This window comes from Gallus gallus, chromosome 5 (genome assembly GCF_016699485.2).
Source record: "Gallus gallus isolate bGalGal1 chromosome 5, bGalGal1.mat.broiler.GRCg7b, whole genome shotgun sequence".
In the NCBI taxonomy this organism is placed as follows: Eukaryota; Metazoa; Chordata; class Aves; order Galliformes; family Phasianidae; genus Gallus; species Gallus gallus.
Window position 1 is genome coordinate 43,317,113 of NC_052536.1, and position 14,905 is coordinate 43,332,017.

At 46.4% G+C, this 14,905-nt stretch overlaps 1 protein-coding gene and 1 long non-coding RNA gene across 2 annotated transcripts; one reads left to right on the top strand and one right to left on the bottom strand.

The window, feature by feature from the left end:
• Window positions 1-3,044: 3,044 nt before the first annotated feature.
• LOC112532490 lies at window positions 3,045-4,890 on the bottom strand. The gene is made up of 2 exons (XR_003075335.3): window positions 4,338-4,890; window positions 3,045-4,161 (listed from the first exon to the last, which is right to left on the bottom strand). It is a non-coding gene; the product is annotated as an uncharacterized LOC112532490 (long non-coding RNA).
• On the top strand, window positions 4,885-13,007 carry PSMC1 (proteasome 26S subunit, ATPase 1). The gene is made up of 11 exons (NM_204958.2): window positions 4,885-4,922; window positions 5,360-5,413; window positions 5,915-6,011; window positions 6,445-6,569; window positions 7,167-7,352; window positions 7,559-7,687; window positions 8,586-8,682; window positions 8,836-9,025; window positions 10,203-10,354; window positions 11,788-11,942; window positions 12,730-13,007. Exons 1-11 carry the CDS (start codon window positions 4,920-4,922, stop codon window positions 12,862-12,864), a joined length of 1,323 nt encoding a protein of 440 aa, NP_990289.2. The 5' UTR covers window positions 4,885-4,919; the 3' UTR covers window positions 12,865-13,007.
• Window positions 13,008-14,905: the final 1,898 nt, after the last annotated feature.

Sequence of the window (14,905 nt, forward strand, 5' to 3'; positions counted from 1 at the left end):
CCTGGCTGTCATTCCACACTGCCAGAGTCTACAGAACAAACTGCCAGGGCAACACCACACACTGACCTATTCAGAGAGAGAAAAACAGATGAAATGGTTTTCTTGGAACTGCTATTTCAGGATACCCTGTGGCCTTTTCCTTTGACAAGGTTAATAAAGAATGCTTATGTCGTACAGGAAATCTGGTTAGTCTCCATGAGTGGACTTCTCAATTGTTAATCTCATTTGTGCCAGAGACTAAAATTTGGCTACCAAGACTTTTGTCAGCCTGTTGATCTAATATTCACAACCGTTTCCATAATTACATGGCCAATCACTTTTTAACTGGCAGTAGGATCACTGGAAAATACTTCTGGCTGGGGCAGTAAATCCACCCGCTGTAGAGATTCCTGCTTCTAGCTTGTCATGCAGATGATGCTAAATTACTTGCAGACATTCAATGAAGTCCACAAATACCATAATTGGCAGTGCTGCCATTCACTGTACAGATTAACATTTGCCTACCATTATTCTGGTGCTATTCATCCTATTGTGACACAACCAATACCCCGGCCACAAGGTGAAAGACAGCTCAGCTGCTCCAATTACAGTGGGGAGACACAGTTTGCAGTTAGTCAATAAAAACAGAGACAGTCTCCTTACAAGGCAATGAGTCATATTAGGTTCTTTTAAAAATTCCTTGTATTTTAACAGCAGCATATTAACAGTTTGGTATCTAGCATAACTACGTGGTTTCCATGGAAATAAACAGGAGGCATTACTTTTAGAGCGACCTATGTATTCCACTGAGCAGTGCTGCATTCACTCAATTAAATGTGCTCGAGAGATCCATTTTCAAATCTTATGCATACTTTGTGCATTTACAAAAGGAGCATCCTGAGCTGCAGAGACCACAAAGAGAGTAATTCTTGATGCAGGAGACCCAGCAAAGCAGGCTGCAGCAGGAGGAAACGAGGTGGCACACTGCTGGGTCCCAGAAAGTCCCCGCTCTGTGCCCAGAGCCACTCAGTGCCAGGGCCAGACATGGCCAGGTGTGTCCCCAATTTGGCTCCTTGGCCTTCAGGTGTCTTTAGGATCTGGATTTCCAATACTCCTTCTAGAATGCTGTTCCATAGTCTCATCTCAATCTAGTTTATTTCTGAGCAGTACGACTATGTTCTGTTTCTTTCTGTTACCCTGGCATTCTCAAGTGCATTCTGCCTCTCCCTTCTTGGTGGCTATATTCTTCAAGTGTTCACAAACTGTCACACTGTTCTTTGCGAGCCCTGCTGTATATATGCCTGGTATGCAGTTAGAGATAGCTTAGCTGTATTTTCTATTCTGTTTATTATTGGATTTGCAATGTTAAATATTTCCTCCTGGGTGATTTGCATTATCACATCCCATTCTGTCGCTGTTTAGCTCTCTCTCTTTATCAGCAGCTAGGGCAGAGCTAAACCGGCCTATATTTTTTAAGTGTCTCACTCATTTTCCTCTGCAGCTGTGACCTTTCTGTTTAGGGACACACTTAGATTGTATGACTGCTGCACGGACGCACACCATCAATAACAGCAACAGCAAACCATATATGAGTAACGGTGGGGAAAGCCGTGATAACCTGGAGCAAAGTGCACCTCTTCCTGATGACAAAAGCCTCTGCTGGCGAGCTCTGCTCGACAATCACTGAAAGGAGAACAAGCATCTAAGAATGTTAAACCGCCTAATGAATTTTATTTCTAACCATAAATCCTCGCCTGTGCGTCTGCAGAGGAATACTGTCATGTTGTCATGGCCCTTTCTCACAGTGCATCATTTGCTATTGTTTTTCTGCTCTGAATCTTTCATCACTAGGCTGGTGATATATGGCAACCTCCTTGCTGCCTCTGAAACTGATAACAGGGAGGCACAGGTGGGTGAAGGGCATGCACTGACAAAGACAGATATTGATAATAAAAATAGAATTGGTGATAAGAAAACATTAATTTGTCAAATTCTTATTAAGTCAGATCCAATGATAGCTGCTGTCCTGTGTAATACTGCCTACACTGCAACACCTAGAGTTCAACATACCACTCTAAGTAGAATTCTTTTTGTTTCACAGAGGAATGCTGTTCCTCTGAGCGGGCATCTGCTTCTTTTGCTCTCAGGCTGGGGAGGTTTGGTTTGCCGTGAGCTGACATGACTTTGAGAGCTGACAGCAGAATATGTTGACATTGCTACAACTGCTGTCCCCTTTTCACATTTAATTAATGGCAACACTTTTGCAGGGTGCCTTCAGCCACAGCTGTGCCGTGATCCCACCACACATCTCTAGATGTAGATTGCTCTGAAAGTAATGCCTCCTATTCCATGGGAACTACAACAGATACAAAGAGCACATGAACACTATTTGGTAGAGCAAATTCTCAGCTACAGAACACTGTTTTTCAACACAATCACCACCATGAGCTATGCATTTTGACCAGCGATGAACAAGAACCTGTATGCTGCGTTCATAACGGTCTGTACCAGCAGAGGTGACCCACTGCCACTGTCACTACTGCAGAAATGCACCACCCACCTCCTCCCTGCACTCGCATTCAGTGTTCAGTCTCCATCAACATTCAGCAAGTATCAATGAATGTCAGTAGGTGCCATTTTTTTTCTGCATGGAGGAATTAAAGGACACACCTTCACTTCATCTCCACTTCTTTGTCAGACACCATTCTGTCACATTGCCTCTCTGCTGCCTTCTGTCTCATGGCAACAAAATGGAATACAATATTGATGGGAAGGTTCAACCTTTACTGCCATACCACCAACATCCTCTTCTGACATCGTGGGCCAACATAACATAGGAGGCATTACTTTCAGAGCAGCCCTCATAACATCCGTGTTATACACTATAAAGGAATCTGCTGTGAATGAAAAAGAAGGAGAGCTGTTTTTACAGCAGGAAACGGGTGATGTCATTACTTGTAACCCCAGACTTGAGCATCTTTGCCAAGGTTGGCTTTATGTGGGATTGGTATGGCAGAGAAAACGTATCGGGGAGGGACAAATGACAGACTGCACAGAAGATAAAATGCAGTTGCAAAGCCATGGTACTCCCATGCCTGCTGCTGTTTCTTCTAAGCTTTTCCAGAGGAGACCGGCATCTCCAGGTTGTCCTGGAGTCATCACCCTGTCCGTTGTCGGATGGGCCCATATGAAGCAACATCCAAAGCAAACAGGATCCATGCATTTCTCATTTCTCACTCCGTATGCCAGAACCACACTCAGTCTACAGCACTCAGGACCTTCTCCAGTTGTTTGGTTTGTTGATAGAAGAGTTCTGCACAGCCCCTGCAGTAAGTGTCTCGTGCCCCATACTGGGGCTTTGGCTCTTGTTTCTGAAGTTCTCTCCATAAGTGTGTCCTTTGTGTGAGTGAGCAAAGGAGAACCCCAAAAAAAAGCAGTCTCAGCAGCTGAAGAAATCATGGGTGGGTACTTCCGTTTGCAAGTGAGGACGACTGGTTTGACTAAGTAAGCAGGTTCAATCTGCATTATTAACAGAAAACACAGTTAGACAGATGTATCAGCCCCACCTCCTGATAGCGCTGCAGTTACAGGCTGGTGGAGCAGAACGTGCATCACCAAACTGAAGCCACCATTATTCAGTAGAGGACGTGAACACAGCAAGATGCTTGTGCAGCAATAGATCACAGGGCTGTGGGAAATGACAGAGGGGTGATTACACTGCAGCCCATGGCCGACAGATGAGTGCAGAGCCAGGACTGCAGCGAGGAACATTCAAAACTAACGTTTCTTCTTCTTAGTTGAGCACGGTGAAGCTGGTGACTCCAAGGTTATCATTGGTTATCCAAGGTTAGGACTTTTACTGCATGTTTCTCTCATGTCTCAATGGCTTCCCATTCTCCCACACCAACAGCAGCTCTCTCTGCTCTCCCCTCTTTCTGCTTCCCTGAGCTCTCAGTCATTCACTGTGCACAGCCTTGCCAGGCAGCTTCGTGCTGTCGAAGGATTTCGTACCCACACTCCAAGTAGTCACTGCAGTTTTTAGAAAGCATCCGTATGTGTCTTTAGAAATACTGCTGCCTGGGAAATAAGGGAAAAGGGTTGTTTCATGTATTCCTCTTTCTGTGGGGATTACTTCAGTGTCTTTTCTTCCGTTCATCGCTCACTGCGTCCTGCAAAGCAGCTCTGGAACAAACCCAATGCACGTGAATGTGGATGTAGTTAATGGCGAGGCGTTCAGCTTGTTCAAACCATCCGAGACCAGCAGTACACCACTGGGCTGGATCTGGGGTGATTCCTCCCAGCCTCAGTGAGTTACACAGGCCAGGCGAAGCACCCCGTGTCCCACTCAGCTGACTTACCTCCATATCCCTCCCCTTCCACTCCTTGCCACAGACGTAGCAGTTTCCTCATCAGAAGTCCCTGGCAGCTTCCATGGAGCCACAGCAGCCCTGCAGGTACAGACTGTGTGTCGGCCCTCACAGACCGGCTCGGTGTCGCATTTGCCCATCACACCACCAAAGGTCTCCACCGTATCACCGTTCTTTGCTCGCTGCCGGAGTACGGCAGGATCTTACAGAGACAGGAGAAGCAGCGAGCCACGCCGTGCCTGCACTTTGCCAACCTCTGTTTCAAAAAGAGGGAAAGAAGACGTTTCTTCCACTCAGGTCCAGCTGGGCTTAGGACGCTGCGGTTGGTGAACGGGGCGCTGCCGGCAGGGCAGGCTGTAACGGACTCAGCGATAGCGCGAGTGCGAAGGTTCGGTCTGTGACGGACGGGCGCGCCACCCGACGGCCGCCTCAGGCGGGCACGAGGCGCGCAGCAGCACGCAGCCGCCAGGGGGCGCCGCCGCCCGCCCCTCGCGCTCGTTCCTCGCCGCGCGCCGTAGTGACGCCACCGCCGCGTCCCGTCCGGCGCAGCGGTTCCGGTGCGGCGCGGAAGCGATGGTGAGCGGCGGAGCGGCCCGGGGCCGGCGGGACGCTGCGCTGCGGGCGGGGGGCGGGGGCGGGACGCGGGAGCGCGCGGGGACGTTTGGGAGCGCTCGGTGCCGCGCGGTGCCGCGGGGACGCTCCGGAGCCCTCCGCTCCCGCGGCGCGTTTTGCCGAGTCACCGCCCGGGAGGGCTGCGGGGCGCGGCCGCGGCATCCGCGGGTCCGGGCGGGCTGCGGGGCGGGGGCTGCGGGGCTCGGGGAGCGGCCCCGAGGAGACGGCCGGGACGGCGGCGCGGCCCGCGGTGATCGCCGGCGTCTGACGGCGCTGCGGTGCGCCGCGTTCCGTATCGGGGGGAGGAGGGGTCCGAGCGCGGCTCCCGTGGAGCTGTCGTGAGGTTCCCAGGCCGCGGTGCTGAGCTGTTTACGTGGCGGTTGTGCTTTCTCTCATTTTAGGGTCAAAGTCAGAGCGGCGGCCACGGGCCCGGCGGCGGCAAGAAGGACGACAAGGTGCGCGGAGCGGCGAGCCGGGCCGGGGCGGCCTCCCGCTGCCCCTTCGGGAGCCGCGTCGGGTTTGGAGGCGGCCGGGGCTGCCGGCTGTGCGCCGCGTGGCGCTGCGGGCCCTCGGACGCCGCGTTCCTCACGGAGCGCAGCGAGCGGCCCTGAGCTGCACGGCCGGCAGCGTCGCGCGGGGATGAGGATGCGTCCAAAGCGTTCGGCCTCGTTGTTTCTCTCACGTGGCGTCGTTCCGGTTCCAGCCCCGTGTGTTTCATAGTCATGAAAAATGGCAGGAACTTACGCTGAGCGTGAGAAGACGCTTTAAAATCCCCTTTAAAATAAGAGTGACGCTACTTCTGGGGTTGTCTCTCTGTATCATGAAAGAGGCAGCTTTGGTTTGCAGCCGTTCGGCCGCATTGTGAGCCTGCGTACCTCACATCTCTGTGCTTCCTTTTCATTGCCCATATCCTGACTTCTTTAATTTTGCTTCTTGGAATTCCCTCTGTGCATAAGGACAAGAAGAAGAAATATGAACCTCCGGTTCCAACCAGAGTGGGGAAGAAGAAGAAGAAGACGAAGGGACCAGATGCTGCCAGCAAGCTGCCCCTGGGTAAGCGCTCAGCCTGCCTGGGCCCTTATGGGCTGCCCGCACTGCAGCATGCAGAGCCCCGGCCCCCTGTGGCTGTGGGTGGGGCCCAGAGCACAAATGCATGCACTGCAGGGCCAAGCATCCTCCTAGTACTGATAAATCTAAAACGAGAAGATAAGGTGATGGTTATACAGGATGAGTTCCGTACATTCATGTATAAGGGAGAAAGAGAGACGTGAAAGTGAGGAGAAAAGAAGAGGAGACATCATTTTAAAATGTGTTTTTGACCGAGAATTAGTGGGACAAGGTTTAATGGTGATTTTTATCTTAGTGATTGCTGTTTGTGTAGAAGGTATCGTCAGAGCCTAAAGCAGGAATTGTCCTATTGAATTAATGAATAGTTGATGGCGTGTCGTACTTAGTCTGAAACACTGTGGTTCTACTTTGATTACAGTGACTCCTCACACACAGTGCAGACTCAAACTGCTGAAATTAGAGAGGATTAAAGATTACCTGCTAATGGAGGAAGAATTTATCAGAAATCAAGAACAAATGAAACCTTTGGAAGAAAAACAAGAGGTGAGCTTTGGGTGAGCTGCTAATGCTGAAACCACTGCTATCATGTAAACTACTTCACACAGAGGCAATGGAAATGAGGTGTCGTGACCATGTAAGTCAACGTATTACGTGCATTAAAATTTGTCTCCAAACATCAACTCGTTTTCAGAAAGCAGGATTTTCTTCAAGGCTTTTAATGCTTTTAGTCCAAGCATAGATGAGGCAGCAGCAATTTTTGGCTTCTTAGTAGTCTTTCCAAGTTCAACAGGGAAAGGAAGAATATTCTTCTTGTGCTCATCCATATAGTAGTGTCCATAGAATTAAAACAGCCAGTTTTGTTACTGGCCTGTGCTTCTGTGCCCTTTGGGGCAGCAACACAAAAGTGGCAAAAGCAGCTTCTGTTCTTTTTGGTGTGAACTGTGGAGTTAATGTTGTGTAAGATGAAGATAACTTTAAATGCTTGTAAAATGGAGAAACAGAATGAATCTTTAGAACGTGCTGCCAGCATTTGACTGTGCAGTACTTCATCCAAAGTTAACACACAGATTCCAGGCCAACCCAGCAGTGATGTTCCTGCCCGTGTTCCTGAGTTGTTTCTTGTATTCTTCTTGACAACAGGAGGAAAGATCAAAGGTGGACGATCTGAGGGGAACGCCGATGTCTGTGGGTACCTTGGAGGAGATCATTGATGACAACCATGCCATCGTGTCCACGTCGGTGGGATCAGAACACTACGTCAGTATTCTGTCTTTTGTGGACAAGGATTTGCTAGAGCCAGGCTGCTCTGTTTTGCTAAATCATAAGGTGAGTCATGTGAAGTTAAGTGAGATGAAAAATAGAAGCACAAGGTCTGCTATTTTTAGGCATCTGTTCTGAGAGCCACAGGATCACACAATCTGAGATTCAGTGCTGTTTATTTCATGCACCTAAACATACGGGCATTGGGTTTAGGCTTGTTCTGGTGTTAATAGCACCGCATGCTTTCTGACAACTCTTCATGCTTGAATCAGGTTCATGCTGTGATTGGAGTCCTGATGGATGACACAGATCCTTTAGTTACTGTGATGAAAGTTGAGAAAGCTCCCCAAGAAACGTATGCTGACATTGGTGGCCTTGACAACCAGATTCAGGAAATCAAGGTAATCATGTGTGCTAACTTCTGCTGCTCAGGAAGCTCTAAACTTAGCCGTTATGATGAGAGTATGAAAGAGTAACAGCAGAACCAACTGCTGTTCATGTGGTGGTGTTTTGCATCTTGCTCCTGCAGTTCTCCATTCAGTTTCGTTAGGCAGGTGCTTGGACCTAGAAAGATCTTCTAAGTTAGTAGTATCCCTGTTCACAAACTGTGTAGGCAGAAACTTTCTACAGTTGCTGTGAAATCTACAGAGCATTGCGCTTACAATCTTTGTGGTACTTAATTGTTTTGCAGCATGTCTTGCAAAGTGATTGAGAGTTGCAAGATGTGGGTTAAATTCTAAGAAGTGCAGATGTCGTGCAGTGTGAGGGCTTGGAAGGTGGGGCTTTATTTTTTGTTTGTTTGTTGGTGGGGATTGGTGGGTTTTTGTGTTCCTACCAGCAGTGCTCAGACTGAACTCTGTGAAAACTCAGCTCTTTCACTTTGGATAGGCATTCAGAGTCACAGTGCTCTTAAAGTATTCATCTGTGGTATCTGGTAGCTCATACTGGGAAGTGTCCTTTAACAAAGGGCCCTCCGAGTTTGTGGGGGGCTCCCATAAGTGTTTGGGAACCAGTCTGCCAACTTTCAGAGTCAGTGTGATGCCTGAGGTTGGAGGAAGGGGAACACTGACTGTTTCAGCCTGTCACGTGGAAAGGAAGCAATGGAAAGAGCTGCTTTAGGATAGAATAGTTCTTAGAATTGCAGGCATCTGAGATGCATGTTTTTCAAGGCCCATCTTCCGATTACTTTGGTTCTTTTTGCCTTTCTTGCTTGTATTAATGCAGTCCTTAAGAACTCCACAGACGTTCTGTAGTGCTCACTGTTGATGAGAACACAGGCTTGTTTTTCTCTTGATGCAGGAGTCTGTGGAGCTTCCCCTCACCCACCCTGAGTACTATGAAGAGATGGGTATAAAGCCACCCAAAGGAGTCATTCTGTACGGCCCCCCTGGCACAGGTATCTGTGGCATTGTGCTGAGCTAGCTCTAGTTAAATAAATTACACTAGTAATAGTTAGTATTAAACCACTGCCGAGTCTGTCACCGATTTCATATGATTTTTTTTTTCCTGCCTGCAGACTAAATACGCATTTTTTTGCAATTAAAAACAGGTAAAACTTTACTGGCCAAAGCAGTAGCAAACCAAACATCGGCAACCTTCCTGAGAGTTGTTGGTTCGGAGCTCATCCAGAAGTATTTGGGCGACGGCCCAAAGCTGGTGCGCGAACTGTTCCGTGTGGCTGAAGAGCACGCGCCGTCCATTGTCTTCATTGATGAGATCGATGCCATTGGTACAAAGAGGTGCGTGTCCCTCTTCTTCTGCAGCCACATCCAAATCCAGTTTCTGAACTCTGGTAACCATTTCCACAGTAATGTTTTCATTATAGGCAATTTGTTTTACAAGTAGAAATTCAAGCGACTTCCTTGGTACTGTAATACACCACAACCTTTTGGTATTAAATAGATACGGGCAGAGATCAAACCTCTTTTCTTTTGCTACTGGGTACCATCACAGGACGCCTTAAACTGGAAGAGTTGCTGTGTACGTTAACGTGGTGTGTGCTCAGTGCATACCCAAATGCAGTAACTGGCTGCAGTGATTCACCTGCAAAGCAGCACATGTAATATGGAGCGTGTCCATGTATTGGGTCTCTCTCCAGATTGGTAGCTACTGAGTTACAGCTAAGGCTTTAGAATGTTATATGATAAGTAGCACTGTGTAATGTCAAGGATGTGGAATTTGATCAGCATTGCTCATGTCACATTAAGGTATCCTTCAGCCTGTAGCTAAGTTGTATTACTTTGAAAATTCCTTAGGCTGCTTGGAGCCGTCCAATTTAAATAGTCTTTAAAGTAGCCAAGTGTTTTTCTTTAAGTAAATGAAGTGATGCTCATATGTATTACTGCAGTTACTAGCCTCAATCTCCAGTAGAAGGGAGCTTCTGCCTCATGTATTTCAGCATATGTACAACAGGTGGGACTGATGGCAAACACTCAGAATTCTTCATAAATGTTTTTTGTTGCTTCAAACTTGTTCACAAACACATGTGAGGCTTTTTTGGATAGATTACCTGGTCTCGTATTTGCAAAGTGCAGTGACTGAATCAGAAAGCACCAAACTGCATCCTCTGGCATCTGTGTGCATGATGGAAAACCTCTGAAATTTAGAAATGAGGAAAGCAAGTGGTGGGCTTTATTTTCCATCAAGTTGGTGTGCTTCCTTTTAGGAACTAGGGATTTTTCTTCTATGTTTTTGTTCATTTGCTATGTCATAGCTAGATCTGAAAAGCTGCTTTTTGCTTTCTATGGGTAACTGTAAAAAAAAGCACAGAAAATATATAACCCATTATGACATAGGTTGTTTGTTTGTCTGTTTGTTTGTTTTAAAGGACGTTTTGTTAGCCAATTTGTGGCAGGTCAGTAAGGTATGTTCTGAAGTTGGCATCGTGCTTTTTCTGACCATATTGTTCTCTCAAAGGTACGACTCAAATTCTGGGGGTGAGAGGGAGATCCAGCGTACAATGCTGGAGCTGCTGAACCAGCTGGATGGGTTCGACTCTCGTGGGGACGTTAAAGTCATCATGGCCACAAACAGAATAGAAACTCTGGATCCAGCTTTAATTAGGCCAGGTAAGGGGATTCTGGTCTGCTTACGACACTTGTAGCTCATCAGACACACGAGCTGGTCACAAGAATGCAGGTCTGTGGTTTGTCTTCAGTCAGCACTTCAGCTGTGTTAATGTTTCTGTTAAAAGCAGAACCCATTCATGAGTTTCTAAATGGGAGAAAAAACGGAGGCAGAAGAATTCTGTTAACTTCTCTTGTATGTATAAATGACTCAAATATTCTTCCTTTGTATTAAGATGGCACAGGTAAGTAATTACACTTAAGTAATTGTTAAGGAGGCTAAATAATGGAGAGAACATAGATTTGTTTATATCTGCAGAAGCTGGGAAAGTAGGGCTGTACCAATTGAGGTTAATAGATGAGAACTTTGAACCTGAACAATGAGTCTGGATTTCAGTGCAAGGAAACCAGTCTGCTTTCGTGCAGATCTGCCATATTCTGCCACCTGGGGGCTGAACGAGAGAGAAATAACATCACATTTTTATATGTGTATTATGTGTTGCACAAAAAGCTCAAAAAGGCTCAGGTAGTACTTTCAGATGGCCAGTAAAAATGTACCGGAACACAACGTGCATTGAGAGCACTTGGGTCTGTTAAATCAAAGTTAGAAAGCAACGCAAAGGAATGAACTAAGCCTCCTGGTAGCATTCTTAAGTAAATCTCAACTACTGGAGGGTGTGTGAAAATACTTTTCTTCTTGGATAGCAGAGGTAAGATAGAGAACAAATATAATTCAAGTTGAATTTGTTACAGAACACCTCTGTGTAGTCAATGCTCCGTATGGACCCAAGGAATTCAGAAAAACCACCTGCTGAGGTGCTTTTTCAAAAAGCTTTTGTCACTATCGTGGCCTTGACCCTTCATGTCAAGAACAGTTGCCCAACTACAGAGCAGAAAATACTATACTGATGTTAAAAGACAAACTATAGGGTAATCTGAAGTTAATTGAGGGGAATTTCCATGCTCTACCGTCTGTCTAAATTATTACTGTCACTTGAGCAACCGTGGCACTTCCAGCAGCCTGGTAAACTCATCTACTGTTGCGTGGGTTTGTCTGGAGCACTGCATCCGGTACCATCGACTGCTTTCAGAAAAGACAGTATAAAAGTAGAGAAAAACAGGCACAGTGTGGAGATGGAAGATATGTTTGATGAGTGTGCTTACAAAGCTGGAACCATAGGAGCTGGACCATCTCAAGTCCCATCTGACAAAAAGGAAACATCTGATAGGAATTTCCAGCAGAATTTCTTATGCAGAGCCTTCTTTCTTCAGTTCAGTTTAAGGGTTCTACATAACTGATCGGTTTCTTCTGTAAAACGTGATTGCTACTGGTGTGAAGATTGTTGCTCTCAGTCTATATTTGAGATGTTCTTCCATCTCTGTTTCCAGTAGCTGCATGCAAAAAAACCCTAAGAGTGAACTTTTCTTGTATGCAGGACGTATCGACAGGAAAATAGAGTTCCCGCTGCCTGATGAGAAAACCAAGAAACGAATCTTTCAGATTCACACCAGCAGGATGACATTGGCAGATGATGTGACTTTGGATGAGCTGATTATGGCAAAAGATGACCTCAGCGGTGCAGATATTAAGGTGTGTATGTCAGCCCTGGTTACAGTTCAAAACACGAATCCCATTTGTACTGCATCCGGAACTTTGTGTGTTGAAATTTTCCTCTTTCAGTTTCCTGTGGTAACATCCCTGAGGGTCGTTTGGATGGCTCTAAAATACCTCCTCTGAGTGCCCCACAGTCAGCATTACAAATGGGAAAGTGTTACCAATAGATCATTCTGAGGCAGGTTGTGCAGATAGAAGTACGTACCTGTGTTAGCTAAATATGAAATTCTGTAAGTACCAAAGTGGAAATTAGAAGTGGAGTCTTGCAGAAGCATCCAAGATGCTGTTAATCATTACTTTAAGATAGGACAGGATTAGAAGCATTTTGAGGACAACGTTACAAGTGGGTAAAAATGCAGTTGTAGATGAGGAGGGTTGAGACAAGCAGCTCACGTATGTGAAGTGAACTGGGCTCTCGTTAGTTACCCCATGACGTTAACTTCTGTCACCTCCCTGTAAAATAGAACATCCCGCTGCTGAGAGCTGTTCCCTGGGGAGGAGGGAAATGGTATTATCACAGTGCTGCCTTTCTTTTGCCGTGGAAGCATTACTTCACAGAAAGACATCTAGCTTTGTCCGTGTTGTTTTATGTGTTTCTTTTTCGGTGCTACTGACCAGTATCCAAAATGAAAGCATTTGAATTGTGCTAACAATCTTCCAACGCCATGAACACAGCAGAATCATCATAGAGCTCAAATGGTCTTCCAGGGTGTTGTTTGAAGGGCTGCAGAGCCAGTAACTTGTTTGGCTTTCTCTGTTGCAGGCAATTTGTACAGAAGCTGGGTTGATGGCTTTGAGGGAACGGCGAATGAAAGTAACAAATGAAGACTTCAAAAAGTCTAAAGAGAACGTTCTCTATAAGAAGCAGGAGGGAACCCCAGAGGGATTGTATCTTTAAGCCTTCTCTGTTCAGGGACTATTGGGAACTCTGGTTGGGATGACGGTCTCATGTAAAACCACATAGTCCAGCTAATGCTCATTGTTGAAGAGGGTATAAAGCCTGGCGGCTTGTTTCCCAATAAAACATTTATTTGAATTGAAGTGCTTTGGAGGCAGTGGGGAGTTACTGACACAGCTGTTCGGTATACAGAATGCATCTTTGCTGCGGAAACTTTCTGTGGGAGCAAAACATGGCCTGTGTGTTGTGCTGTGACTACAGTGCAAGCAGTGAGGCCAAGAGCTGTTGGTTTTGCATGTTAGAATTACGTGATTTATTGCTAAAAACTAACCCTGCGTATGACTGCAGTGTTTATGTGGATGAGAGGAACCCTGAAATAGAGTTGGTTTTCAGCTGGAGAGAAAGGGGGGGAAAAAAGAAAGGCAAAAAGTTTTGTTTTCTGTTCTTGTAAACCTTATGAGGTCCGTCTCACTGGGAAAAAGCCAGAGATTTGTTAGGCAAGGACTCTCTAATTGTGTGACAGCTGCCCTCATCATTGCTTGTGGAGCTCAGGGGCTTCATAACTTGTGGTAAGCAAGGCTGTATTTTTTTCGGGGGTGGGAATATGGTTGTTAATGCTGGAAGCAATAACTATGGAGAGGATGCTGCAGCTGAGAAGGAAAGCTGCACTGTGTTATGCTCAACTGAGAACTGCCTTCTCGTACAATGGCTGCCATGAGAGCAGCTGAAGAAACAGCATATGTTTGAAAAACTTAATTCTTACCCTTTGCAGCAGAATTTGACTTCTGCCTCTTTCTCCATTATTTTGGAACTCGAGGAGAGAAAAAAAAAAAATTGAAGTCCTAAAGCCCCATACAGAAAAAATATAGCAGGGTCTGAACTGAAGGCAGGACTTAACTTCAGGGGCTTCAGCGAGTGAGCAGTATGAGTAGTGCATGGGGAAAAGCTGTACTCAGGAGAAGGACCCCTGGGAGGGAGTGTGCATGGAAGAAAAAGGTGGCTGAAAAAAGAAACACAGGAGGAGCACAGCTGTGCAGTCCCTCTCACACATACCTTCGTGTCCTTCCCAGGACTTCAGAGGAAGTGGCGTTCTGCTCTGATGGGAGAGCAGAAACAAACAAAACATCCCCAGTTTTTGATTTGGTGCACAAAGTAATTCCTACCTCCAATTTGGGAGCTCCAACATACACGAAAGAAATGTGGAATTTAAAACTAACAGACTGAAGGGGCTGCACCTGGTGATGGAGCACCTGGTGAAGGGCTGGGGCTGCTCAGGGAGCACAGGCAAATTGTTCACACCTGTGCTGCCCATGTGACAGGGAGGGGTGAACTGAGGGTGAAACCACCCTGGGCTCATATAAGAGCCACCTACTGAAGGGGGAACATCTCTTGTACTTTGGCTGCTTCTCGTGAAGGACTGCTGTATGGCCAGAACAGCCCTCCTCCAGTTGGGTGAGTTCCTTTCTTCTCTCTCTATATGACTGTTGGCCTACATGGGGATACTTTGCCTGCTATCACTAAGAACCTCTCAGAAGCAATTGCTTTTCTTCTTAAACAGAACGCATACTTTTTTTAATGAAGATTAATATATAGCAAAACCAGCATCGCCTGTGATTACCAGGATATTTTAAGGCTCTCAGAAAGCGCTCTGATGTTATTTAAAGTTCTGCATGTTCCCTGTAGCATTTAAAATACTTTTAGAAAGATGAATAAATGAATTGCAGCCTTAGCTAACGCATCTCGCGCTGTGCTGCTACAGGCAAAGGTGAGGTTGAGGTTGCAGGATTTTGTTTTCCATGTAATTGGATCTCAGCAGCTGAGCGGCTCCTGACTGTTCCAGAGCTCTCACTGCCAGCTGTTGCTTTTGTCCTAAAACCCTCTGAAGCTGTTTGGGGCACTCAGTAGCTGCAGGTACTCTGTTTCAGATGATGGTCTGACTTCTGAGTGCTTGAATGTCAAGGGATGATTAGTGCAGTCATTTACGTATTTTCATATATTGTCTTTCAGGATAAATATAGCATAATTATGCTGTTAAATCATT

Bases quoted from the DNA above. Each gene is read 5' to 3' on its own strand.
- PSMC1 (NM_204958.2), top strand. The intron at 6,012-6,444 runs GTAAGCGCTCAG...CTTTGATTACAG, and splicing joins TGCCAGCAAGCTGCCCCTGG to TGACTCCTCACACACAGTGC. The intron at 10,355-11,787 runs GTAAGGGGATTC...TCTTGTATGCAG, and splicing joins TCCAGCTTTAATTAGGCCAG to GACGTATCGACAGGAAAATA.